A 27827-nucleotide genomic window follows, 5' to 3' on the forward strand; every position below is an offset into this window, starting at 1 on the left:
CGGCGGCACGGGGGGCAGCACGGGCACGGGGGTTGGAGGCGCACGGGAACGGCGGCGCGGGGGCACGGGGTGCTGGCAGCCGCGCGCGGGGATGGCCGCGGGGGCGGCGGGCGCGGGCGGCGGCGCACCGGGCGGGCGCGCGTGGGGGCGCCGGGGGGCGAGGGCGACGACGGCGCAAGGGGCGTGCAGACTCGGGCGGCAACGAAAGAAAGAGAAGGTGAGCTGGACGAACACTTAGGGTCAACTCTATTTTCGTCGGCTTGGTTGTGGCCGATGAAATTAGGACTTTAATTTCGTCAGCCACAGCCAACCTGACGAAAATAAGTGCAATTTCGTCGGCTTTGGTAATCCGACGAACTAATTCAGTTGTTTTCGTCGGCTTGCCGTGGACCGACGAAAATAAATGTGGCCAAAGAATTTGAGCTGTTTTGGTGTAGTGATATCTCATCAAGTGTGGCAAAAAATATTACATATGAGCTGTCTCATAATTAAATTACTCCAGTTTCCTGTATCTAAGAGGCTATTAATCACGGGTGCCCAGACATCCTGCATTTCTTGGGAAAAAAGGACCGTTTACTGTCACTTCGTAAGAAGAGCTTCCAGCAACTGAGCAGTAGATGATCTCAGAGAAGGGGACACCGGAGAATTACCAAAGAAACCATCGTATACAGCATAATTAACAGTAGCAGATTTTATCTCTGCATCGACTTGACTTGGATCTTGATTTTCTGAAATGGAGATCTACAATAACACAAGTTAAAAGTATCAAAATCGTTCTTCTGTCTACAAAAAATCTCTACAGGTCAATTATTAAAAAAAATCTGCAAATATGGATTTCTATAAGTCTTCTTATATGCAATTATTAAAAAAACTAATGTCTGGCTAATAACTAACAAAATTACAGGTTATTATTAAATAGTTGGAGAGCTCCAAAAACTAAACAAATATAGTAAATTAAAAAATCGAGTAGCAAACAGACGTCAGCGTGAAAAGAATTGCAGTTCTCTAGCTAAGGTTGGATTAAATATCAGTTTTTTGTCAAGCTCAAGTAAACATCAAGATCTACCATTTTGAAAGTTTGACTCTAGTCAAACCATTAAGATTTACATCCTGGTAGATTAAAATATAGTCAATTGGTATGGTAAATGTTCGGTCGGGATAGCAGGAAGAACCTGTTTGTTGCCCTGCCTCTGGAGGCTCTGACTACTCTTAGGGTTCTTGCTTGATGACAATGGCTGGTACGGCTGTGCTTATATAGCCAGCCATCTAATATATCCAAACTAATCTAAACAACCTTATCTCTTAAACCAAATCTAAAACAAACTAATGAGAACTACTTCTGCCGAGCTGATAGCCTTGGGCCAGGGCCAGCTCCACTCATCGTAACATCAACCCAATAAGATTTACATCCTGGTAGATTGAAATATAGATTATGGAGCACATATAAAGGGTGCCACTGTGTTTGCCTTTTCTCATTATGCAATTCATCAGTTCTTGTACCAGTAGTGAACTAAACAAATTTACATCTGATCGAAAGAAGTTAGTAGGTCATTTCCTTTCCAATTCATCCTATCCAACATTTCAAAAAAAAATAAAAATCATCCTATCCAATTGTACAACTATCTATTGCCGTAGATGATGGAATTGGCCTCACTACCATGGCATCATGGAATAATTGCCTGTTGACCTTGTAGTTCTAAATAGTTTATGAAATCTTATCTTATAATTTAGACTAGATTCATGGAATTGATTATAACTCACCAGCATTCTTGAGGGTTCCATCCAGGTTAAATATATGCTTGTGCCCTGTTTGAGATTGCGCCCAAGAAATGTATTCTGGAACGTTGACAGGGAAGATTCTTCCTCAGCGTTTGGTTTTTTTATTTTGCGAGCAATGACATCATTCAAAGCATTCACAAAGGTCTTGCCATCAACATCTCTAACAAGAATAATACTCAATGATTTCACAACCGGTGCTGCACAATAAAAATACTAACATTAGTACATATCACACTTTCTTAAATCATTTTTTGCATTGCTAGTTGTATCTTACCTTTAAAAATGGAGTCAAAAACAGAGTTAGAATCAAAGCTCTCAATACCAATCTTTTCTTTCCATTGCTCAGTGTCAATGCCAAGTGAGTAATCCACATAGAATGCGGCAGCATATAGTTTGACAAAGAACTTATCTCTGTAACCTACAAGTGACTAAAAATCAAATTCCAAACTATAAACAATATAATAAATGCATATATTAAATCAATCTACAATAAACACATATATAGCGCAGTGTAGCCATGATATTGGGAACAGAACCAATAACTTTAAGTTGCCACAAGAAGCTGATGCCCCCCCCCCCCACCCCACACACACAAAAAAAAAACATATATTTAACCTGGCTTCTGACCTCTTTGTTTGCTGCTTAACAAAATCAGATTGTTGAGTGTCCTTTTAGCAAGAGCCAGTCTAGCCTACCAAACAAGCATAGATATAACCTGGCTGAGGTTTAATTGTGTAAGTAATCAAACAAAACTAATCAAATTAGTTCCAGAGGGCTCCACCTTTTTTCGAAAATGGAAGTTTTATTAATTTCATAAAATGTTAAATCGAGGCGCCACAACAGAACTTGAAAGCTTCCCAACCTCTGCCTGCCAGACACAACCTTACAAAAGAGTAAAAAGGAACAGGCACTGTAATGACTATAAATCCGTAGACTAAACCGCCAACCATGTGCCTGGGTAAAACATTCCTTGACCATTTGCACCAAGCGCCGGCTCCTGTTGGAGCATTGATAATAGTTTCTTTTTCTATTTTAAAAATAGTACCTTAGTTCCGCTCCTACTAGCCTTTATTGAAGGCAAATAGTGGATACCATGTTTCCACCAAGTGTCCCTGGACAGCTCCTAGAAATTCTTCCAATTGAATTCTTTTATTAGCATAGATAAGTCTATGACTCCATGGCATAGTAACTGTTCAGATACACCCTCACATCACCTAAAATGGCCAACTGGATTTCTATGGATTGTCCCCAAAGGATTAGCTCTACGACAGCTAGAATCAATAATGTGGGATTAAACCCAAATTCTCACTACTACAGGCCCTCACATTCTTCTCATTTGGTCATTGTATCAGAAAGGTAGAGCCACAACTTTTTCTGGTGCACTTTATTCTGTAGATCATCATGCAAAAAAAAAAGATTATGTCTCTCTCTGAAATAGTGTGAAGATTTGGATAAGCTTGACATGCACAATTTGGAACTTCCATTGACTTGTGTTTGTGTGGTGTGCGTCTGTGAGGGTTTCTACCCACTTTTTACTTCCTCTTCTTAAGATAAAGATACACAGCTCAATTTTGTGTTCCACCAAAAAAAAAACAATTTAGCACTATTCTACAGTTCATTGGCCAATTGGTTTGGGTCCAAAATATAAGAACCTTGCACTCGGAATCTCCAAGGCATAATTTTTAATCTTCATTTTTATTGTAGTATGCAGTGACTTTTTCTTAAAAAAGAAATAGGATATAATGGACATATCTCCTAAGAACTGAAGCTACTTGTAGAATTGCTACTCCAAGGGTGTGTCCAGTGCAGTAATTCTTTGAAAGATTCCATGACCCCGGAACCCTCCTTTGATATGTTGAGTATACCATGACTAAAAAAACAACACTTAACCTGAGTAATAACATAAGGCTCACCTTAAAATTAGATTCAATAATTCCATGAACACTAGAGTTAAGGAATAATCTGAAAACTATTAATTGGTTAGAGGCTTGAATTTCAACTTATGCCTCAGATTTTCATTCTGAGTACTCTTTTGATCAACGTAAACTATACATCCTTTCTCAACATACTATGTTTTTGGAAAATTTAAAACTTTTGTTGAATTTACTCCCTCCAACAAACTACAAATTGGTTGAGCAATTAATGAAGAAAAACTGATTATGAAATATGAATGATTCCCTGATTTCGTTAGTTTGTCCAATAAGCAAACTAACAATTGCATATTGCTAAAAAGGTTCATAATATTTTTAGATAGAAAATAAAAAATATAATCTCAATTTCAGTAGTTGTGTTGTCAAGGATATGGACAAGGACGATGCAGTACAAAATTTATTTTCATAGAGAAATGGCCAGAAAAATGTACCTGTGCCAAGTATAACCAAAGAGCCTGTGTAGCCTGGAACTATTAACTCCCGAGGAAACTTCACATTTGTTGAGCCCTCAGTAACAAAAGCATCACCAACTACAGACATAGAAAAGAACTGGGCCATTATAAAACTAAAGATACTTGAAGAGGAAAAAAAATCGAACAACAATGAATAAATAAATCATTACAGACAAATTTAAAATATAGTGCATAAAACAATTGGCATTACAAGGTGTAGTAGCCAGGAAACCAGCCAGTACTGATGACAGAGGGAGAGGATCAGGTCCTCCCAGCTCTGCGCTTAATTGAGAAGGTGGTGGAGGAAACTAAGATTCAATAGTCATGTTCCAGATTACAAGGCCGCCATATATATAGGCTGGCTCTTTGCCCCCTCTCAAGCTCTCAACGAACTAATGCATAAAACCAAATCTCTAACAAACCAATCTTGAACTAACCAAAGGCCTCCATATCTCTAACTAGATATCTGAACCAACTAACTAAATTCTAAGATAGCTAATGTGCCTTATCAGTCTGATTCTCATCCTGCACCTGGCTGGCCTTCTTCTTGCGCTGGGAGTATTTGCAGCCCCACATAACACAAGGCCTGTAATAAACTAATAACAATATGTAATATAAATCATGCATATTCATGTCTCATATGAAGACAAATAGGTTCAACTATTTTGGATATTGCTATATGCGTATACTTTACAATTTACATGGCACTCAGCTCAGGTCCAAGTGTCCAATGGTCTGAGTGTTATCAGGGGAACAGGAGAAGCAGGTATCGAGATATGAGCATGCGCGACAAAAATTCTTCTTGTACTTAATAGCGTGGCAGCCCTCAAGGACCAGAAATTATATGAACTACATGCATTCCTAGTTAACATGTGAATGCAAATAAAAGAAAGAAAAAGTAAAGAGGTATCATTCTCAATTGAACCTTCCTCCACCTTAAAACTATCGGAATTTTTGCATCCAATCCCTAGGACACTGGTTGCTGGCATTAATTATCTAGCATCAGAGAGGTGAGCTGAAATTTAGAGTAAGAGAAAGTAGATCCCATAGTATTAAGAAGGTACTGAAATGTGGAAGAACTTACAAACACAGTACTCAAAGCCAGTTTGGAACGTTGACAAGAAAAATGGTACACACCAGAAGTTATATGGTCGGCGTAAATGTGTGTACCACATGTCAGATGAGCTGGCATATTTACAAGAGAATATAAAGGTATCTTAATTTGAAGGTGCATGTGCAGTTAAGCTTTCTGGTAACAGAGTACATCATTACGATAAGTTAGTATCTTCTATGGATCTGGCTACTATACCATAAAATACCATGTTAAATATCATAAATAAGTATGGTGATACACCAGTATACACATATAGAGATACCTAAAATAGTTAGTTTTCATGTCCTCACATTAGACATGATATTTTTTTTTCAAGACGAGGCTCAACCCCATTTTCATTTATGCAACAGAAGTTCAGGATACAGACCAGAGCAAGACAGGGAAGAAGCCTACATAAAGAGAAAGAAACCCAGGATTCCTCACTTTAGGCATGATATCCAAGGTTCAAATTACATTATTCTTGGATGTGTTAGGTTATCATGCATATGCAAAACAGACGAATGACTGTAATAACTGATAGTGGTAACCTAGTATCACAAGATCAAGTAATTAAAAATGACTATTGTACATACAAAAAAAAAACTTGTTCATGGAACTCCTATCTCCTGATATGTTGATGGTCATGATAAGCTAAATACCATGTTCTGATCTCCTGATATTTTTTTCTCTCTATTAATTGGATAGCCATTTCCTCCATGTTGGCAATGCATCACAAGTACTAACTTCAAATTGTTTGCTGTACTTTGGGAAACATGAACATTTGTGATCGGATTACAGTGCGCAGGTCTTGTGACCGCCACTGAACCTTTATTTTCTAAGCCAACTGTCCGTCCATCATGCCCTGCCATTTTTTGCCGATTGGCTCCTAACTTCATATAATTTCTTTGAGATACGATGATGCCCACAAGAACCCCAATTAATTGTAAGGTCATTGTAGAACACAAAATCACACGATGGAGCCCCTGATTAGGAGTTGGAGTGACAGCCCAGTTGGTCATGGTGTTAGCTATCATTCTGCGCAAATGTAATCCTATAAATCCCCAGTGAATGGGGCAGGTAGTGTGTGTGTGTGTGTCCGTTGTATGGCTATATTGGCCTAACTCTCCTTATCTTAATGCAATGATATGCAGCTCTCCTGCAAATTCGAGAATTTACTCAAACATAAGTTTGTACTCTCCCAAACATTCCATTGTCCAACGAAAGCAATTACATTAGCGCAATTTTGAAACATAAGAGACCAAACTTCAATTTCACAACATAGTTCAGACTGCACATTGCAGGCAAAATTAGGCAGCAAAACTTGAGGCGAAAACAACGAGACAATTAACAGGAAACCTCACCTGCACCGCCTCCAGTCGCAAGAGCGACTGGCAGCCGCCGCGCGGCGCTGCGCGTGAAGCGGCAGGCTAATTGGCACGCGGAAGGCACCTGCACGCCGCCGAGCGGAAGGTGGCGCGTGCAGTCACGACGGCAGGAGCCGGCGGTGTCCCTCGCGAAAGCCGGGGACGTCCTCGCGGAAGAAACGACTGACGCCAAGCTCATCCTACGGCGGCGCTGCCCGCCCGGCGTTCCGAAACTGGACTGGAGTTTGGAGGTGGAGTGGGGGAACTGGAGAGCACTGTATGATAGCGAGGCGATGCACACGGGACCGGCCACGTGGCCTTATCCGCCAGTTCACAAGGTGTGCATAACTAAGTAGCGGATGGAGCTGTAGAATTAACAGTAGGATTCATCAAAGCATGGTTAATAAATAATAACACAGCCAACAGTAGGCTGTATGTTTTGACCACATTATATACAGCCACTAAAAGTCTACTTTTCTAGTAGTGCAACTATAGACGTAGACTAAATCATTAATGTCTAGCTCATCTTGTTTTATCACAAAAATTTCTAAGCCAGCAGCCCGCCCCCACCTCTCTCCTCTTCTCGCTCTCATCATATATCTTGTGGAATTCAATGGAACGGCTTGACCCCTTTGGATGCAGGTGATGTTCATTATATAGTCCGGACGAGAGAGTCCGATTAGGATACAAGGATGTCTCCTAGAAGGAGAGCATTACATGAGCAAGTATTACACATGTAGGACATGGAGCCCGTATCATACTACACATATATCTCTACAGCCCCCCGCAATCTCAACGTGCACAGCTATCAGCCACATGCAACGTTGAGATGGTGCCTGAATTCTTGTAACCGGCGCACAGGTTGAGATTTCGTGAATCCGTCGGCCACTTGATCAGCAGAAGAAATAATGCGTATATCCAATTGCTTTTGAGCAACTCGTTCTCGCACAAAATGGTAATCAACCTCGATATGCTTGGTTCTAGCATGGAACACCGGATTGGCGGACAAATAAGTGGCACCAATATTATCACACCATAAGATAGGTACCTTTGATTGCGGAACTCCTAACTCATCGAGAATAGATTGAACCCATATAATCTCAGCGGTAGCATTAGCATTAGCAAGTGCTTTGCAATCGGCCTCAGTATTGGACTTTGAGACTGTGGCTTGTTTCTTTGCTTGCCAAGATATAAGATTGGCACCAATAAATACTGCAAAACCACCGGTGGATTTTCGATCATCAGAGCAACCAGTTCAATCAACATATGAGAAGGCACTAATAACATTAGAAGAAGACCGAACAATCTTTAAGCCATAGTTGATAGTGCCACTAATATACCGAAGAATCCGCTTCACTGCAGTATAACGAGCTGATGTTGGATAATGTAAATATTGACAGACTTTGTTGACAGCAAAAGCTATATCCGGCCGAGTTAGAGTTAAGTATTGTAAGCCGCCCGCAATACTTCTATATCTGGTTGCTGTCTCACTGTCCAAAGGATATCCAAGATGAACAGCTAGTTTCTCCGAGAGGGCCATAGGCATGTGCATTGATTTGTAGTCCTTCATTCCAGCTTTATGAATCAAATCCTTAGCATACTTTGTTTGAGTAAGCAAAAGTTCACCTGAACACTCCGACACCTCAATGCCCAAAAAATAGTGTAGAATGCCAAGATCTTTAAGGGCAAAATCATCCCGTAGATTAAGCAAGAGCTGATCTATGGCCACAGCACTAGAACTCACTATGATGATATCATCAACGTAGATAAGAAAATAGATAATAACATCACCTTGTTTAAAGAAAAATAAGGACGTGTCGGCCTTTGATCCATGGAACCCAAGCTCATGTAACTTGTTACTCAAACAAGAAAACCAGGCCCTCGGAGCCTGTTTTAAGCCATAAAGAGATTTGTCGAACTTGCACATATAATTGGGAAAAGCTTTGTCCGGTTGCTTCATATAAATAGAACACCATAACACCACGTAGAAACGCATTCTGAACATCTAGTTGCCGTATACTCCATTGATTTAACACAGCTAGCGATAAAATAAGAGGGATAGTAGTAGCCTTCACCACATGACTAAATGTATGTTCATAATCCAGGCCATATCTTTGCTTAAAACCTTTTGCAACAAGACGTGCTTTATAGCGATCGATAGTACCGTCAGCTCTTCGTTTTACTTTATATACCCATTTGCAGTCAATGACATTCTGTGCCGTCGTGGGAGGAACCAAATGCCAAGTATGATTTCTCATTAGAGCATCAAATTCAGTATCCATTGCCGTTGTCCAAGCATCAGACTTAAGTGCATCACGCAAAGAAGCCGGTTCAGAAATTTCAGTGAGCAAATCATACCGAACTATACCATCAGTAAAAAATCTTGGCTTGCTAATATTGTCTTGCAAACGTGTGCACGGCCGACCAGGCGAAATCCGAATAGAACCATGAATGGGACGTGGAGGACCAGGCGGCGGAGGAAGGCGCCGTGATGATGACTCAACAACAGGATCAAGCGGTGATTCAGAAACGACCGCATCCGATCTTTGCAGCTCGGGAGGAAGCACTGGAGTAACCACAGAAGGTCCTGGTACAAGCAGCTCGGTAGGTGAGGATTGCAGCGGAGGTGACGGCACGGGATCCTCCGGGACGGGTAGCATAGCCGGATTGAGAGAGGCTAAATCCTCTTGTGTTGGCATCTGATTCACCTGATCAACTCCGGAGTTAGCATCCAGATCAACATCAGAGACCGCGCCAGATGCATCAGGGATCCCAGAAGAGGAAGGTGCTTGTCCGGAATCAGCCAAAGAAGGAAAGGTCACCAATCGTGACATATTAGGCTGTGCGTTGGAACCTGGATCATCAAAACAAGACACATATGGCTCGGGTAAAGTGTTAGACACGTTACTAAAACTATGAGTCATGTCCCCATCATGATTTATCAAATGTGAAGCCAAAAGAAGTATGTCCTGTTGGAGACGAGTGCCAGCATTAGAGTGAAGTTGTGCAAACGGAAATATGTCCTCATGAAAGACTACATCACGAGAAATATATACATGGCCAGTGGAGATGTCTAAACACTTATAGCCCTTGTGAAGATTACTATACCCAAGAAACGCACATCGTTTTGAATGAAATTGAAGTTTATGGGTATTATATGGGCGAAGATTAGGCCAACATGCACAACCAAAGACACGAAGAAAGGAATAATTTGGTTGTTGACCAAATAGTCGTGTGAGAGGAGTAGAGAAGTCAATAACACGACTAGAGGTGCGATTGATGAGATATGTGGGAGTTAAAAAGGTTTCGTCCCAAAATTTGAGAGGCATGGATGCTTGTGCAAGAATAGCAAGACCAACTTCAACAATATGTCGGTGTTTACGTTCAGACGAGCCATTCTATTGATGAGTGTGAGGACAGAAGACATGATGGGAAATCTCAACTTTTGAAAAAAAGAGTTAAGTGGATAAGTATAACCAACTAACCCTACCTCCAGACTATATAAGGCGGTTAGGGAACCCCTCCAAAAACACAAGTTACACGCAATATGCAAAACCACTACTACTGCCACACCCATCATGCGGCCATGTCCAAACCCCCCTTCATCGCCGGTCGGGGGGGGGGGGGTTTGGATCAGGGTCCACAGTGATGGGGTAAAACTCGATGATAACTATGTTTATAGCTGGAGCCATAATCGAGTCCACCCCCACCGAAGATGCTGTTGAACGCCACGAGCATGTTGCCATACCGCTGCACGGCATTGGACGCGAGCGTGGTGGTACAGCCACTGCCATTCCTAGTGTCACCAAAAAGAACAGAGCCACGACCACCGCGAGCTCTCCAACGCCACTTGTGACCAACAACCGCCCAACGAGCGCAGGGGAGTGGATGCCTTATAGTCCCTAGTGGGGGTAGGAACACGGACGTGCCTCCACCAGTGGCACCACCCTAGGAGGTAGGCATTCTTTTGGTCACTCCTATAAGGCCCTATTGTGTATGTTCTAGCAGTCAGCCTAGAACCCTACCCGTTTAGTTACCGGCAGTCACATCCTTGTGATGGCTGCCACCATTGTTTCCAAGGTTGATGCTAGGTAGGTGACCACCATCGGCAGCCAGCTCTGCCTCCTGGTTAGGCTTGAGATCTTGAACATCCAGGATGATGATCATAGCCTTGAAGCATAGGCAGGGCTGGTCAATTGTGGCCATGGCTGGTATCGGTGCAGCCATGATCTTGCGCACTGGCAGGTGGTCTGAGTGGATACAACCCACCGTTAGAAATCGATGATTGCAGCATTGTCATCATCATGTTTGACTCCATTAACACCACCAGGAAGTCCTCAGGGTAGTGCTGGTGGATTAGGAAGCACCCCAACTTAATCTCAAGCTTGTCCTCCAGGAATCTTTGCACATCCGTCAGCAACACCCTCATCATCATGTCCGAGTCCATGAAAAACAGCAGGAAGTCCTCAGGGTAGTGTTGCTAGATGAGGAAGACCCCACCTTAATGTGAAGCTTGTCCTCTATGAACCTCCACACATCAGTTAGAGACATCGCCTGCTTCATCGACCAACGGCCATTACCATTTGATGAGCCCCGACGGGTACGAGGGAGCCCGATCTTTCGATGAGAGATGGTGGTGGTGTGGATTTGGTGGAGGCCGACGTTGGCTGCCTGACTACCACAACCAAGATGGTGTGGCGCCTTGAGCGATAGGTACACCGTCTCCTGATAACTAAGATTTGGGGTGGAGGTCGATGTTGTGCTACCCGACTACAACAACCACAAGGGTGATGTGCCTTAAGATAGTTACACGGGCTCCGGTTGTTGCTGTTCTTGCCGTGCCAAGAACAGCCTTGAACCTGCAAACAATCGAAGAACAAGCAAACACTCATGAATTCGATAGAAGGTGGGGTTCTGATACAAGTATTCGGGTGGTCCAGCCGACACACGCGTTTACAAGGAAGTAGCAGCAGCTAACTTACATCAAACAAAACCCAAGTTCTTTTTGTGGCTACTACTTGCTTAAATAGAAAGGAATACTAGATACACAGGATGTAGTCATGAGGCTTCCTCAGGAGTTTCTGGACGTTTCGTATTTGATCTGCCATTGATTCTTGATCCATTGGAAAGTACACGAAGAGATCTTTCCAACAAGCATTTATTTGCTTTAAACAACCTTGGGAGTTGAAAGATATGGCCCCTTGAAACTGGTACTTGCTGCAGTTACGAAAGTCCCTTCGGGTTTAGCAGTTTTAATTGCATTGTTCCATTCTCCACTCCTAGCTGGTTCAACTCCCAAGCACCTAAGAATAATAAAGTCATCGCAAGGCTTTAATAGTACTCCATTTAATAGTACTCCATTTGAGGAAGAATTAATTTGAACAGCTAGAAATGAGTTCACCTGATAATTAAGTTCACGTGCACAGGCCCGTGTCATTGGTCCTGGTTCCACTATAAGTGGTGAAGGGGCTGTCGTTGTGGTTGTATCAATGGCAGTGATGTCCTCATCATCCTCCCCTTCTTGCAATAGAGTCATCCTCGACTCTAGCGTGTCCTCCTCACCCATGTATGGCTTCAAATCTGCAATGTTAAAAGAGGGACTAACGCCAAAATCTGCAGGCAACTCAATTTTTATGCATTGTCATTAATTTTGTGAAGTACTTTGAAGGGTCCAGCAGCTCGAGGTAGCAACTTAGACTTTCTCAAATCAGGGAATCTATCCTTTCTCAAATGTACCCAAACTAAATCACCAGGTTGAAAGGTAACATGCTTTCTACCCTTGCTACCTGCTTGTTTATACTTAGTATTCATGGCCTCAATGTTTGCTTTAGTTTGCTCATGCATCTTAATAATCAGTTCAGCACGGCAAGATGCATCAAAATTCAATTTTTCTGATGGTGCAATGGCCAAAAGATCAATGGGAGCACGAGGAATAAAACCATACACAATCTCAAAAGGGCACAATTTAGTCGTAGAATGCAACGAACGATTGTATGCAAATTCAATATGAGGCCAACATTCTTCCCACAATTTGATGTTATGTTTAAGAACAGCTCTCAGCATGGTAGATAAACTACGGTTCACAACTTCGGTTTGTCCATCGGTTTGAGGGTGACAAGTAGTAGAAAAGAGCAATTTAGTTCCCAACTTAGCCCACAAGGTTTTCCAAAAGTGACTAAGAAATTTGGCATCCCGATCTGAGACAATAGTATTTGGTACCCCATGCAAACGAACAACGTCACGAAAGAACAAGTCAGCAATATGGGTAGCATCATCAGTTTTGTGACATGGTATAAAGTGTGCCATTTTAGAAAATCTATCCACAACAACAAAAATGCTATCCCTCCCCTTTTTTGTTCTAGGCAGTCCTAAAACAAAGTCCATTGAAATATCCTCCCATGGAGTACTAGGAACAGGGAGAGGCATGTATAAACCATGCGGATTGAGATGGGACTTAGCTTTTTGACAGGTGGTGCAGCGAGCAACAAACCACTCCACATCTCTTCTCATCTTTGGCCAAAAGAAATGGCTAGCTAGGACGTCTTCTGTCTTCTTCACACCAAAGTGTCCCATCAACCCACCGTCATGCGCTTCCTGCAATAGTAACATACGCACAGAACCATCTGGAATGCATAATTCGTTAGACCGAAACATAAAGCCATCAGTGACAACAAACTTGTTCCATGTTCTCCCTACTTTACATTGCAGCAGCACATCTTTGAAATTAGCATCAAAAGCATATTGTTCCTTTATTGTTTCCAAGCCAAAGATCTTAAAATCAAGTTGGGATAGCATAGTATATCGACGAGACAAGGCATCCGCAATGACATTATCTTTTCCTTTCTTATGTTTGATGACATAAGGAAATGACTCAATAAATTCTACCCACTTGGCATGTCTACGGTTCAGATTGGTTTGGCTCCTAATATGTTTCAAAGATTCATGATCAGAATGTATAACAAATTCTTTAGGCCATAAGTAATGCTGCCATGTTTCCAAAGTTCGAACTAAAACATATAATTCTTTATCATAAGTGGAATAGTTCAAACTAGCCCCACTCAGTTTCTCACTAAAATAAGCAATAGGCTTCCCCTCTTGCAACAAGACACCTCCCAACCCAATACCACTAGCATCACATTCCAATTCAAAAGTTTTATTGAAATCTGGTAATTGGAGAAGGGGTGTATGAGTTAACCTGTCCTTCAAAGTCTCAAATGTAACCTCTTGCGCCTTGCCCCAGGTAAAAGGAGCACCCTTCTTTGTAAGCTCGTGCAGCGGGCCTGCTATGGTGCTAAAGTCCTTCACAAAGTGGCGATAGAATCCAGCAAGCCCGAGGAAGCTTCTGACTTGTGTGACCATTGTAGGAACCGGCTAGCTCTGTATCGCCTCTACCTTGGCTTGATCAACTTCAATTTCCTGCGGTGTAACAACATAGCCAAGAAAAGAGACTCTATCTGTGCAAAAGGTGCACTTGTCAATGTTACCAAATAAGCGTGCATCACGTAAAGCATTAAAAACAGCACGCAGATGATCAAGATGCTCTTCTAGAGTTGTGCTATAGATCAAGATGTCATCAAAGTAGACTACCACAAATCTTCCAATGAAAGCACGTAAAACTTCATTCATTAATCTCATGAAAGTGCTAGGTGCATTAGTGAGGCCAAAAGGGATGACTAACCACTCATACAAACCGAACTTGGTTTTAAATGCTGTTTTCCATTCATCTCCTAGCTTCATGCGAATTTGGTGGTATCCACTACGCAAGTCAATTTTAGAGAAAATCATCGAGCCACTAAGTTCATCAAGCATATCATCTAACCTAGGGATGGGATGACGATATCTTATGGTAATGTTATTAATTGCTCGACAATCTACACACATGCGCCATGATCCATCTTTCTTTGGAATCAAAAGAACAGGAACGGAGCAAGGACTAAGGGACTCACGCACATAACCTTTGTCGAGTAATTCCTGTACTTGTTGCTGAATCTCCTTGGTCTCCTCCGGGTTGATCTAGTATGGCGCTCGGTTTGGCAAGGAAGCCCAGGGATAAGGTCAATCTGATGTTCAATCCCTCTCATTGGTGGCAGCCCGGGTGGCACTTCTTGTGGAAACACATCAGCATATTCCTGCAAAAGATTACTGACAGTAGGAGGCAAAGTAGATGGTACGTCGTGAAGTGAGAACAAAGCCTCTTTGCAAACAAACACATAGCAGATTGCATCATCATCATTTAATTCAAGCAAGTCAGATTTGGAAGCAAGGTAACAAGCACTTTTCAATTTTATTTCATTCATCCTTGCATGAGCAGATTTAGATTTGTCATTCTTAAGTTGCTTCGATTCCTTTGCAACACCCAGATTTTCAGTTTGAGTAGATTTCTTGTTTTTCTCTTTGCCGGCTCTAGCAACTTCATCCCGCAAAATAGCATCGGGAGACATAGGGTGTAAAACAAACTTCTTCTCATTATGCATGAAAGAGTATTGATTTGATTTACCATGATGCAAAGTATCCTTATCAAATTGCCAAGGTCTACCAAAAAGCATAGAGCAAGCTTGCATAGGTACAACATCACAATCAATGTGGTCATGGTATGAACCAATTGTAAATTCCACTCGAACCATACGTGTTACCTTAAGCTTACCACTGTCGTTGAACCATTGGATGTAGTAGGGATGCGGATGTGGAAGTGTTTTCATCCCAAGCTTCTCTACCATGGTGGTGCTTGCGAAGTTGTTGCAGCTTCCTCCATCAATAATAATGCGACATGATCGTTCCAAAATAACACACTTAGTTTGGAACAGATTGTGTCGTTGGTTCTGTTCAGCTTGACTCATTTGGGTACTCAAGACACGCCTGACAACAAGACTCTCGTAGTGTTCAGCATGTTCAGCCCCAATGTGCTCTTCATCATCATTCCCCTTTCCTGCATCTTTGGCAGCAAGCATGGCATATGTTTCATCATCTAAATCACTAGCTGATGAGTACTCACCATTTTCTCATACGATCAGCACACGCTTGCTTGGGCAGTCCTTTCGTACGTGCCTGAATCCTTTGCATTGGAGGCATTGGATGTCCTTCATTCTCCCAGTGGAAGCGAGAGAAGAAGATGTTTTGGCTGCAGCTTGGGTGGATCCTTTCACCGTATCGGTAGCGCGGGGAGGTGCTGATTTTGATGTAGTCGTGGACAGCAGATTGGAAGCGTCTCCATGAAAATTATGGTTAGAGCCAGTGGCACTTGTGCGGGGCTGCCACGAGGTAGTCCGACCTGCAGGAGTTCTTGTGTGTCGTCCCTGCACTTCTCTTTCAGCCTTACAAGCAAGATGAAATAAGCGAGTGACGTTAGTATACTCCTTGTAAGCTAATATATCCTGAATTTCTCTAGTCAAACCACCCAAGAACCTAGCCATTGTAGCCTCTTCATTTTCTACTAGATAGTACTCCTCAACAGATTTATTACCTTGTAATTCTTGATAGTACTCCTTAACAGATTTATTACCTTGTCTAAGCTGTTGTAATTTATGCAACAAGTCACGAGCATGATAGGAAGGAACAAAATGATTACGCATGATTCTTTTTAAAGCATTCCAAGTTTGTGGTATGGTAGCTGGATTTTTAGTTTGATACTCATGCCACCAAACAGAAGCAAAATCAGTGAATTCACTAGTGGCAGCTCTAACCTTTTTATCATTAGAAAATTCATAGCATGCAAATTTTTGATCTACTGACAACTCCCAAGTCAGATATGCATCAGGATCATATTTCCCATCAAAAGGTGGTATGGAGAATTTAACTCTGCAGAGGGAATCATCATTGGCACGTACCTCACGTCGTGGAGCTCGACCACCCATACCATGATGGTTGCGACGTGGCTGCCATCGATACCTAAAAGATTGGTCATCAAGCTCAGTGTCCGCTAAATACTCCATTTCGTCATCTCTTGCAATGCTGCTAATGGAGTTGTGACCGTCATCATCACGTCGTTCCCTCTCTTCACGCCCAGCTTGCTCCATCCTTTCTAATTCGCTCAATGCTTGCTGCAAGAGAGGTGTTAATAGCCTCAGCTGTTCTCTCCAATGTGGTCAGCTTGTTGTTGGCCTCAATCTGCGCCATCTCTACTTGACCAATGCGCTCATTGGTGACTTGAACATCCTCATTGAGGGCTTCGCTGTGCATCCTTACTTGGCGTTCAAAATGCTGAATGATGCCTCTCGTACGTGGTGAATGCGAAGGCAACTCAGTCGCATCAGCTGACATGGTTAGTACACAAAAGAAGTACAAAAGCAAGCAGATTAAACGTAACAGTTGCTAGGAGGTGGTACGACGCAAACACTTCCTCACTAGCAAGAAATCAAGCTCTTACAAGTTCTTACCAAGTGATGCAGGAGGCGCCGGCAGTCAGCAAGAACACCAACAAACGGTGACTGCAAGCACAACCTAGTGGTGTTGTAGATAGTTTTGTGGAGTTGTAGGTGGCTACTAAAACAATTGCACAAGAAACAGCTATTACCACGTTAGTTCACAACGATTTGAATAAACGTTCAACTTGGTACTGTGCTGGTTCTAATCCAAACCGTGGTAGAGACGCGAGCCGTTTACACAAAGAGCATCATCAAAACACTGAAAATAGCAAGCTGAATTGCGAAACTTAGAAGTGAAGGTCACACAGCTGACAAACGATCTTTCTTGTTCCACTTGGAATCTGTATTTACCAATTTTAATTAGTGCGGCTTTTCTTTTTGCACATGCCTTTTTCTTGCTGATCCGTACGGTTTTTTTTGCACTTGCCTTTTTCCCTTTCTTGGTTATCAATCAGCAGATTAGAGTAATGAGGGGGAAAAATTGCAACTTCAGCTAGAGAACGAAGATGGAGATAGAACAAAGTGGCACGAACTCGAAACTCTAGCGGTGAAAAACTTAGGACCAGCAACTCGACACAAAGAAGCAACCGCGAAATCAACAAGCCGAGAGCAAAGTAGTAAAGCAAAGGCTCAAAATGTTTTGGGATTTTCGGCTCTAAATATATCTTTTGGCAAAACTGGACTGTAGGTAAATAAAGAACAAAAGAGAAGGAAATCTCTCACCGATCAACCTGAAATCTGATACCACTTGATGAGCCCCGACGGGTACGAGGGAGCCCGATCTTTCGATGAGAGATGGTGGTGGTGTGGATTTGGTGGAGGCCGACGTTGGCTGCCCGACTACCACAACCAAGATGGTGTGGCGCCTTGAGCGACAGGTACACCATCTCCTGATAACTACGATTTGGGGTGGAGGTCGACGTTGTGCTACCCGACTACAACAACCACAAGGGTGCTGCGCCTTAGGATAGTTACACGGGCTCCGGTTGTTGCTGTTCTTGCCGTGCCAAGAACAGCCTTGAACCTGCAAGCAATCGAAGAACAAGCAAGAACAAGATAACAACCAAACACTCATGAATTCGATAGAAGGTGGGGTTCTGATACAAGTACTCGGATGGTCTAGCCGACACACGCGTTAATAAGGAAGTAGCAGCAGCTAACTTACATCAAACAAAACCCAAGTTCTTTTTGTGGCTACTACTTGCTTAAATAGAAAGGAATACTAGATACATAGGATGTAGTCACGAGGCTTCCTCAGGAGTTTCTGGTTCGGTTCCTAACAAAGATGGTATAAGGTGTATGTGCATTGATTGTCGAGCTATTAATAACATAACCATCTGTTATCGTCACCCTATTCCTAAATTTGATGACAAGCTTGACGAATTTAGTGGTGATGTTATTTTTATAACGATTGATTTGGGTAGCGGGTGCAACGAAATAAGAATGAAATTGGAAGATGAATGAAAAACTGCTTCTAATTTTTTTAGGATTATATGAGTGGTTAGTAATACTTTTTGATTTAACTAATTGTGGAGGATATACCCTTTGGTAGTACAAGGAAGGCAGAAGGTAAGATCGACTAGGACTCCTAAAAAATAGTTGTAATCTACTAGGACTCCTATATTGTAACCGACTAGAAGACTTGCCATGTAGCCCTACCCTTCGGAGTATGTAAGGAGGGGCAAGGGTACCCATAGGAGAGGAGGAGGGACAATAGAGATTAGACAACTGAGAAAACCTAAACCCTAGAATCAACACAACACTACAACACATGACGAAGGGTATTACGCCGACTTGGTGACCTGAATCTGTCTAAGAGGCTCGTGTCCCTCGCTCTTGTGTTGCCATCAATCTCAGGTCTCACGATCCCCTTGAACAAATCTACCACCGTGGGTATCCCTCTTGGTGGACTGCCAGCATAAACACCGACAGTAGGCGCGCCAGATATGGGACGCCGATGCGGGATTCATCCTGATGTGTGGCCTCTATGTCTATGCACAAGGTATACATTCAAAAATCAGTTTTTTTCATTGATCTGTAGAGTATTGTTCGGAAGAGCATGGAAGGCTCAGTTATTTAGACTAATTAGTTGCTCATGTTATCCCATTATTTTTTGTTTGATTTGTATCATTGTATGACTGTATATCATCCAGGAAATCATATCTTAGTGTTTGGCACATGAGCTGGACCAAGCCAAGCCGAGCTGACTTTTCTACTCGTTTAGGTATCAAGCTGAGTCGAGCCAACTCGTTATCTTAACAAGCCGAGCCGGCTCATTATGTAGCCCTATCCGAAGCACAACTGCCAGATCTTTGATGATTCGATCCATCACAGTAGTGTAACTTCACCTGGAAGGTCATCTTCTCAATTAAGGTTTCCATATCACCAATTTGGTTGGTGCAACAAAAGGCAACTCCCATACCAAGAAGTTGGGCTAAAGCAAAAAGTGCACGATCTTATGTAATATAGCTTTGGATGATGGATTGCTTGCTGCATATGTTGATCGCAGCTTGTCTTTCCCTCCTTAGTCCTTATACATAGCTACTGCTTAGTGCTGTAGCTTGGGAGCTACAAACATGCATTCAGGGATTTTTATCTCTGAACTTTGTACTGTGTTTATAACATTTTAATATATTTGAAGTTGTAAAAAAATATCTGGAATCAAGATTCTGATGACAGCTTCAGCAGGTACCTGTTTGTCTTTATATGTCAAATAACGGTGCTTTCCCAATTAATAGCTCTGGAGGGTTTGTACCAGACGATTAAAAACAAAACAGTCTGTTGTTCCAAATGGCAGACGTGTTTTGTTCTGCCATTTGTAATAGTCTTGGAAAGCACCTTCCTCAGTCTGACGCTAACAGGAGGGATTATTACTGAGCCGAAGAAACTTATTTTTCGTTTGTTTTCTGTCCTTATAAGTGTAATAAGGTAGCACATGTTTTAACGACGTTTGGATGTAAATATTGTTAAGGACTTAGATAATCACAGTATTAAGTTCCAAAAGAGATAAATAATGACAAGAATAAATAAAAACAAGCATGCATAGAACGAACGAGCTCGTAGCTTGGTGGCTGAGCTGCTGGTTGTAGTGTCCGCCCACGTTCGGACCTGGCTCAGCACGGGTTTTCGCACAAGGGGTTGTGCCCTATAATAATCTCCTTAAGCCTCTCTTGCATGGTGCAACAAAAGAAATGCGATGGGCTTCTTGTCTGCGGAGACAAAAGGATGGTTAAGTGTGAGTGCGGTGCATGTGTTATACATGTGTAGTATTTTTTCTCTGTCCATAACATAGTTTGGAGGATTGCAAACCATCTCCATATTTATGTTGATCATTCTATCTCTCCACTATCAAGATGAAATTAAGGTCTGTACCACTCCTTGTACCACTCCTAATACATATATATAGATCCGTGAAATTTATTAAAATTTCTAAATTTACTATTGGATCAAGTCCAAAATTCCAGCAAACACAGTAGTGACTCATGCTGGACGCGGCATGGCACGCCATCAGTCGTGAAGGACTTGGTGACGGGGTGATATTATTGCATCCATGGTTCAATCTCTACTATTTTTAAAGTATATAATAATTTTTTGTCCGTCAATCGGAATCCAGATAAATTAATTGGAATCCTAATCGGAACCTAGACAAATCAATCAGAATCCGGACAATCAATACCTGACGCGATCACGGCATGGCCTGTACACGGAGTGAAAGAGCACAAAATTAGTGGTCTCGTATAGGTTGGGGTAAATTTTATATTACCCTAGCAATGGACGGGCGCCTTGCTAGTAAAATATTTATTTGTGATAGGGTCTATAGCCTAGTGGTTACAAGAGTTTCAGTAGCACCTTAGGCTCTGGTATTTTAGGATTTAACGGTGTTGTGCTTTCATTGGTATTAAAAAATGCATATAGGGGTAGGATTTGCGTACGTGTGTCTATATGGCCATATAATGAGTTTGCGTGCTTTATTAGTGTCTGAGTTATACTGTGTAATTGAAAAACGTAAAATATTTATTTTTTTAAAAAATATCGTAATATCCCGTTGGTATTAAAGTTATGTTGGCGACTTGGCGTAGTGATGCCTGCCTACACGTCGACATCGGCCAAAGTAAGCAGCCCCGAAGAAGTTCGGCAGCCACCGCGGTCACATCACTTCGAAGTTATGAAGTCCAACCGTTTCTTTCAGGCTGCAGGTCCTCCGGCTGTCGTCCCGACGCATGTCCGGCTGAAACCGTTTCGAAGAACATATGACACCGACACCGGCTTCTTAGCTTGACCGGAGGCGAAGATGAACCATCCAACACAACCATGAACCATCCTCACTGTTCATGGTCCGGGTCATCGCGCAGCCCCCCACGAGAAAGCCGCGCCACCACTTCGCCGAGATCCTGCAACATCGCCCGGCACCGAAGCATCCCACCTGCCCCCACTACATGCACGCTGTTTTATCATCACACCATCGCTTTACTTCACTCCATAGATTACCAACTCGCATGCCCACTCTCGCCATCCCTTCCTCTCTCCTGCTCACCCTCCGCCTCCTCGCCGCCCGGACGTTCTCCACCTCCGCCGCCTCCGGCTACTCCACCACCACCGTCAAGGTATTCTCGTCTCGCCTGGTCGATTGTGAGGCTTGATTGTTTGCTCCTCTTCCTAGCTGCTGGCGTTATTGACTCTTGGACTTTTGGATCCATGTGCTCTGTCTCCTTGCTGCTCGTCAGATGGCGCGGTCGGCGCTGGACGAGGTCACCGATACCGGCGCCTTCGACCGGTCGCCGTCCACCTTCCGGAGCTCCGTGTCCAGCGACGCCTCCGCCAGGTTCCCCGCCGTGCCGGGGCGGTACCACCTCTATGTCTCCTACGCGTGCCCCTGGGCGTCCCGGTGCCTCGCCTTCCTCAAGCTCAAGGGCCTCGACCACGCCATCGGCATCACGGTAAGTGGATGTGAACGGATCTCATGTTTCGCTCGCTCAACCATCCATTAATTTGAGTTTCTTGTACGGAATCGTAGGCCGTGAAGCCCATCTTTGAGAGGACCAAGGAGACCGACGACCATCTCGGGTGGGTGTTCCCCACCACCACAGACGAGGAACCCGGCGCCAAGCCGGACCCCTTCAACGGTGCTAAGAGTGTCAGGGAGCTCTACGAGATTGCCAGCCCGAGCTATGCCGGGAAGCCAAGTGTCCCCGTGAGTCTCAATTTTGAAGAACGCCCCCATCTGTTTTCAGCAGGCACAACAATTGAACTGATTTTACTGTTCCATTTGCAGGTCCTCTGGGACAAGCAGCTGAAGACGGTGGTGAACAACGAGAGCTCCGAGATCATCCGGATGTTCAACACCGAGTTCAACGACATCGCCAGGAACCCAGGGCTGGACCTCTATCCAGTTCTACTCCGGGCATCCATCGATGACATCAATGAGCTGGTCTACGACGCCATAAACAATGGCGTGTACAAGTGTGGCTTTGCCAAGAAGCAGGGGCCATATGACGAGGTAGTACATTGATCGATTATGATTTATGGGAGACAGGGTTTGGTCAAACAGGTTCCCAATTCTGACCGGATCTTGTGTGGTCAATAATTGTAGGCTGTGACAAGATTATATGAGGCTCTGGACAAATGCGAGGAGATTCTTGGCAAGCAACGGTATATATGTGACAACCAGCTGACGGAAGCTGATATTCGCCTATTTGTGACCCTTATACGATTTGATGAGGTACTACAAATTATTCTGTATCTGTAGTGATGCTACATTTTCGCCATGCCTTAGTTGAACTGAGCAACTGTGTTAAACTAGTGAGCATCTTTTAAATAAAAAATTCATCAGAACACTTCCACCCGTGATTTGGTTACTGTTGTGTTTGTATTTCTTTCTTATTCAGGCCGTCATTTGTATATTGCATAGAAATATTATACGGTGTATTATTAGATATTATACTGGACATTGCAATATTAACAGTTCCCACTAGTAAAAACAATAGTCTTAGCTGTTCTACCATTAGACATTATGCAGAATATTAAAAGAATTTTGGAAGGGTAAGGCTATCTAGGAATTCCCGTCCCCTGACCCCACCTTGTGAGGGAGCTATTAGCATCTTCTGTTTTTGTGTTCTGAGTTGATATTTCAAAACTGCAGAGTGGAATCCACTCCCTTTGTTCATTAGGAGATGATATCTTGATTATAAATTTGAGTATGAGCACATTGTTTGGGTGGAATGTCCTATACTCTTTTTAGCACATTAATTGTGACCATCAATTGAGAGCAGGTCTGTACTATCAGCATTAAGGGTCTTTATATCAATTTGCAGAATGCGTAAAACTAGATCTACATCATGTTCTTTTTCATGAGCAGCTAAGATTTGCGAATTTAGAAAAGAGAACTAAAACTTTACCTGTAGGTATTTTGGTATGACTAGAACTCCTAGAGAGGCCCTTTCCAAGCTTGCCAATATGTTTGTGTAGAGATTGGGCCGCTTTATTTGTTGCATATCAGGCCAGGGGCTCATAAGAGAGGTAGTGCTAGATGGATAAGGTTTCTTCTTGTAGGCTTGTAGCCTGAAGATACAGCTAATTCACTATCATTTAGGCACATAGGCACAAAGTTAGGTCTCCAGTATATTTTATTTTTCTATGCATACACTCTTTGTCCAATACAAGGTCCAACATGTAAACATATGCACCTGCAGTTTATTTTTTCTGCGCTTCTGCTCATACCTGATCTTTACCTTCAATTGCAAAAACCTAGTAAGTTATCTCGCATATGTCCTACATGAGAGAAGTGTGGCTGCTGCAAAAAAAATGTTTCAATTAGGCACGGAACTTAGGAACAACCCTTCCGGAGGGCTTGAGAAATCATTGGAAGAAGTCTATGCATTCTGGTCTTTCTCCACTTGTGTGGGTGGTGCCAGCGGCAATTCTGAAGGCAGATGATGATGAAATGCATCTACATCTGCTTCCACACCATTCCTATTGACTATTTCTACCTCAAGATCCTTTGTTTGTGATTTTACCTTCAGCAAATATAAATGGATGAATAAGCACAACTGGGTGATATTGATCGAAAGCATTGATAGTGTACTAATATTCAGAGAAGAATGAGAGATGAGTGTGTCACAAATGACTGGATGCTTATAGTTAAAGCATGAGGAAAGAAAACTACCTTTGAATCAAGCAATGAATCTTATTGCATCTGGTAATGCATCTTAAGTTCTGCTATAGGCATAGGTGCAGGACCTACTCATGCATGAATTCTCATCCGCAAGAACTGGTCTCCAAAGTCTCCAAAAAATGGCACTATGGTGGTAGGGCACTATTATGGGTACAAAGAGAGTGTAGAGCACTCATAAAGTATTGATGGTAGTCCATAATATAAATGCTACTTACCAACTTCTTGCTGTTCATTGTATTGCAGATTATATAATCAGCTGAAACTCTATAAGCCATTTTCTTTTACAAACAATGCAGATTATGTAGTCAGCTGAACCTGTAAATGGAAAGAAGCGCCTTCAAGTCTATTTTTCTTTCATTCTAAGTGGTATATGTTTCACTAAAAAGAAAGTTGAGCATTGATCACCTAAGGCCCTTATTATGTTCACTTAACCTCTGTAGCGCAGAGAATTTCATTCAGCAGAGATTGCAGCTTTCCCCAGCTATTGCTCAACCATGATGCACCTAGAAATTGTAAATTCTGATTAGGAAATTGTATTCATATGCAGAAAATATATTGGATAGAACAAGGGACTGAAAGTATGTTTTTTTTGGGGGGTGTGTGTGGGGGGGGGGGGTGGTTATGCTTTCAGTGAAAGCATACAAGAAATGTTTGTTAATATACTGCGATCTTGTTGCTGTATCAACTAAATATACTGGCTATACCACCTAATATATATACTCCCTCCAATCTTCTTTGTTGACAGTACTGATTTTTTGTAGTCGTCAAGGCATAATTTGGCAAGTACACAGCTATCAAGTAGCCGACCACATTTTTACAGCAGCTATGCTTTTCATCTCATTAATTTATATATAAGCTTTCATGGTACAACCTAGAGTCACTATGCTTAAACAAATCTAAACACAGTGCTATCTTATCATATGGTGCATTTGTTAGAACCTTTTCAATCTGAATTTATGTGGCAGAGGTTTATTATATAGTCAGAGTTTAAATATCAACTGCATATACTTGTACTCATTTCACATTTGAACTTTTAAAGCAATCAACCTGTTCTGATCTGGCTTCAATAACATGTAACCAATTTTCAAAATTTCCAATTTAAAACTCAGCTATGTTCCGATATTTTATATATTTGGTTTGACTTCTACAGTTCCTTAGCCGTGCATCTTCCATAATTGGTGAAGTTTGCACTTAATCTTCCAATTCTTTATAGCCTGTTTCGGGATTGCATAACTTAACACCTCAATAACCTGTCAGTGTCAATGCACTCGAAGTGGAACTAATCAAATTTAGAGCTCATTTACTAATTTAATTAGAATGTAGAAAGAAGGTGAATGACCTAGAAATTCTAGCACTTTGGACAACTTCTCTGTTTGTGTATGCTGATCATGTACTGCCGCCGATCTCGCACAGATATGAAGAAACTGCTTGCTGAGATCCGATTGTAGGGAAAGTGAGGCGGCCATGCCCAATCCAGAAAAGAGAAGTCACAGCAGCTTGGTCGTTGGAGACTTATCTCCCATCTTGTAGAGCCTGTTACAAAGAAGGGCGTGTGTGGAGTTGTTTTATTTGTGCTCGGTGAAGAAAGAATTAATAAATAAACATAACTGAACCTTTTTTTTTAGATAAAGGACAAACCGGCCTCTATATTTACATGTTGGATATATATAGCTAAGAGTTACAAGAGTTCTTAAGAGTCTAAACCTCAAATGAACTAAAATGATTTTCTTCAATTTGATGTTCCATGAATACTGATTAATCTTGCAAAACTTCTTTTACAGGTTTACGCTGTTCACTTCAAATGCAACAAGAAGCTCCTGAGGGAATACCCAAACCTGTTTAACTACACCAAGGACATCTACCAGATCCCTGGCATCAGCAGCACGGTGAACATGGAGCACATCAGGAAGCACTACTACGGAAGCCATCCGTCTATAAACCCCTACGGGATTATCCCAGCGGGCCCCAACATCGACTACAATGCCCCACATGACAGGGAGAGGTTTGGCTCGTGAGGGATCTTGTACTGTGCTGTGTTGTGCTTGAGAATCTTGTGCTTGGTTGCGTCAAAGGCTGCAAGTATCGCTAATAACATCTCTCTATTTTTTTTCTTTTTGGAATGTTTCGGTTTCTTGTTTGAGTGCGAGTCGGAACTTGTAATGCCGGTAGCTTCATGATAATAAATCAACTGGATTACAGGCTCTTTCTACCCTCAGCTTTTTACAATATCCTAATATGCAAGTAGCTTCATGTTAATGAAGGGACTTTTACATTCCCTTTCTACCCTCAGCTTCTTACAGTATCCTGCGAATATATTGTACATTATAATCATATAGTAGGAAGTTTACAATTCTGACTTCTCCGTGATCACGCTTCCCTCGTGAATCTTGGTTGTCACCTTCGATCCTCGGTCACACTACAGTCATGGGATTCATTCGTCACCTCCGAGTCCAGACCTTCGCACGGACACTAAACGTCCATGTCCTCTTCGGCCCTGCCTTCAAATGTGTTTAGCTTCATAGCTATCCACTGTATCAATGATATGGCACTAACTCCGTGCATCACCAAACGTCCATGTCCCTTTCAGCCCTGCCTTCAAATGTGTCTAGCTCCATACCCATCCACTGCATCGATGATATGGCACTAAAAAGAATGGGCATCTCAAATGTACCATTATTTGCCAGAGCAGCTCCAACCCTAGCAACAGGACCACTAGCAGGAGTAGCAATAGAGCCACTAGCAACAGGAGCAGCTCTAGCAGGAGGAGCACCAGAAGCAGGAGCACCCTGCCTCAAGTTCCTTATCTCATCCTGCATGGCCTGCATCATGGCTAGTAACTGCACCGGACAAGCATCAACCTGCGGTCCTGGTTCAGGATTAGGGCTAGCATAAATCGGCTGCCAACTAGCTGCAGAACCACGACCACGGTCACTGCTACCACTATATGTAGTAGCAGACATAACTACAACCAACAATAATAAAATTGGCAAACAAATGAAATTCAAGTAATTGAAAGCATAAGCACACAACTACGTATGAGAAAGAACACATAATGCAAAGATATACAAACTCATACCCAACTTGCATGTGCAAGTGTGTCAAATTTTATTGAGTAAAAGTTTAACAAACTTAACCCTAGAATCTATAACCAAAAGCTCTGATTACTAATTGTAAGACCACAGGCCACCGGTTCCTCGAATGCCAGCAAACTACACAACATATGGCTGAATCTAGCAAGAAAATCCAGCAGTAACTCCTTTAAAATTTAAGCAATGAGAAGAAAAAAAGATATATTTAAACAAGATGCAAAGGATAACAAGATAACACATAAGGTCAACCTAAAGAGCAATAAGAATAAAACAACATCTCCAACAAGGCAACAAACTTCAACTTTTATTATTATAGCACAACTAAAACAAGTTGGAATTATGGATAGTGAAATGTGCTACTACTCCCATCCCTTCATGATATGCTTCAAGAACCTGGAAAGAGTAAAACAAGGGTGAGATTTTAAAATCTCAACAAGCAACTCCTTTTTGACAAGTTATTTATATCACAAGTTGATTAAACTTCTTATTTAAATAAACACATCTACTACAATATCACATCCACAGGACATATGTTTTTCAACTTCGACTCAACAGAAACATGTATTTTTGATATCTTCCATGAGTGA

The 27827-nt window shown here is 42.3% G+C and overlaps 2 protein-coding genes across 4 annotated transcripts; one reads left to right on the forward strand and one right to left on the reverse strand.

Annotated features, from left to right (window-relative positions):
- Positions 1–406: 406 nt before the first annotated feature.
- LOC112873666 (fatty-acid-binding protein 3, chloroplastic) lies at positions 407–6908 on the reverse strand. The gene is made up of 5 exons (XM_025936681.1): positions 6617–6908; positions 4142–4240; positions 2054–2197; positions 1762–1976; positions 407–741 (listed from the first exon to the last, which is right to left on the reverse strand). Exons 1-5 carry the CDS (start codon positions 6816–6818, stop codon positions 580–582), a joined length of 822 nt encoding a protein of 273 aa, XP_025792466.1. The 5' UTR covers positions 6819–6908; the 3' UTR covers positions 407–579.
- A 14347-nt stretch (positions 6909–21255) lies between these two features.
- On the forward strand, positions 21256–26360 carry LOC112874846 (glutathionyl-hydroquinone reductase YqjG-like). 3 transcript variants are annotated; one of them, XR_003225047.1, is made up of 7 exons: positions 21256–21584; positions 21705–21917; positions 21995–22171; positions 22253–22477; positions 22571–22699; positions 25565–25651; positions 25933–26065. XR_003225047.1 is itself a non-coding variant. In XM_025938409.1 (6 exons), exons 1-6 carry the CDS (start codon positions 21312–21314, stop codon positions 26164–26166), a joined length of 1251 nt encoding a protein of 416 aa, XP_025794194.1. In that variant the 5' UTR covers positions 21256–21311; the 3' UTR covers positions 26167–26360. The 3 variants fall into 3 exon arrangements, 1 of the variants encoding a protein (XP_025794194.1); XR_003225051.1 differs by having other exon boundaries at positions 25565–25677; positions 25933–26058; XM_025938409.1 differs by lacking the exon at positions 25565–25651 and having other exon boundaries at positions 25933–26360.
- Positions 26361–27827: the final 1467 nt, after the last annotated feature.

The sequence above is a fragment of the Panicum hallii genome, chromosome 1 (genome assembly GCF_002211085.1).
Source record: "Panicum hallii strain FIL2 chromosome 1, PHallii_v3.1, whole genome shotgun sequence".
In the NCBI taxonomy this organism is placed as follows: Eukaryota; Viridiplantae; Streptophyta; class Magnoliopsida; order Poales; family Poaceae; genus Panicum; species Panicum hallii.

Coding starts and splice junctions, on each gene's coding strand:
- LOC112874846 (XM_025938409.1), top strand. CDS start 21,312: ATGGTCCGGGTCATCGCGCAGCCCCCCACGAGAAAGCCGCGCCACCAC. Junction 21,585..21,704: donor ACTCCACCACCACCGTCAAG/GTATTCTCGTCT, acceptor GCTGCTCGTCAG/ATGGCGCGGTCGGCGCTGGA. Junction 22,700..25,932: donor CCCTTATACGATTTGATGAG/GTACTACAAATT, acceptor CTTCTTTTACAG/GTTTACGCTGTTCACTTCAA.
- LOC112873666 (XM_025936681.1), bottom strand. CDS start 6,818: ATGAGCTTGGCGTCAGTCGTTTCTTCCGCGAGGACGTCCCCGGCTTTC. Junction 4,241..6,616: donor TGCGACTGGAGGCGGTGCAG/GTGAGGTTTCCT, acceptor CTATGTCTGTAG/TTGGTGATGCTTTTGTTACT. Junction 2,198..4,141: donor TTTGGTTATACTTGGCACAG/GTACATTTTTCT, acceptor AGTCACTTGTAG/GTTACAGAGATAAGTTCTTT.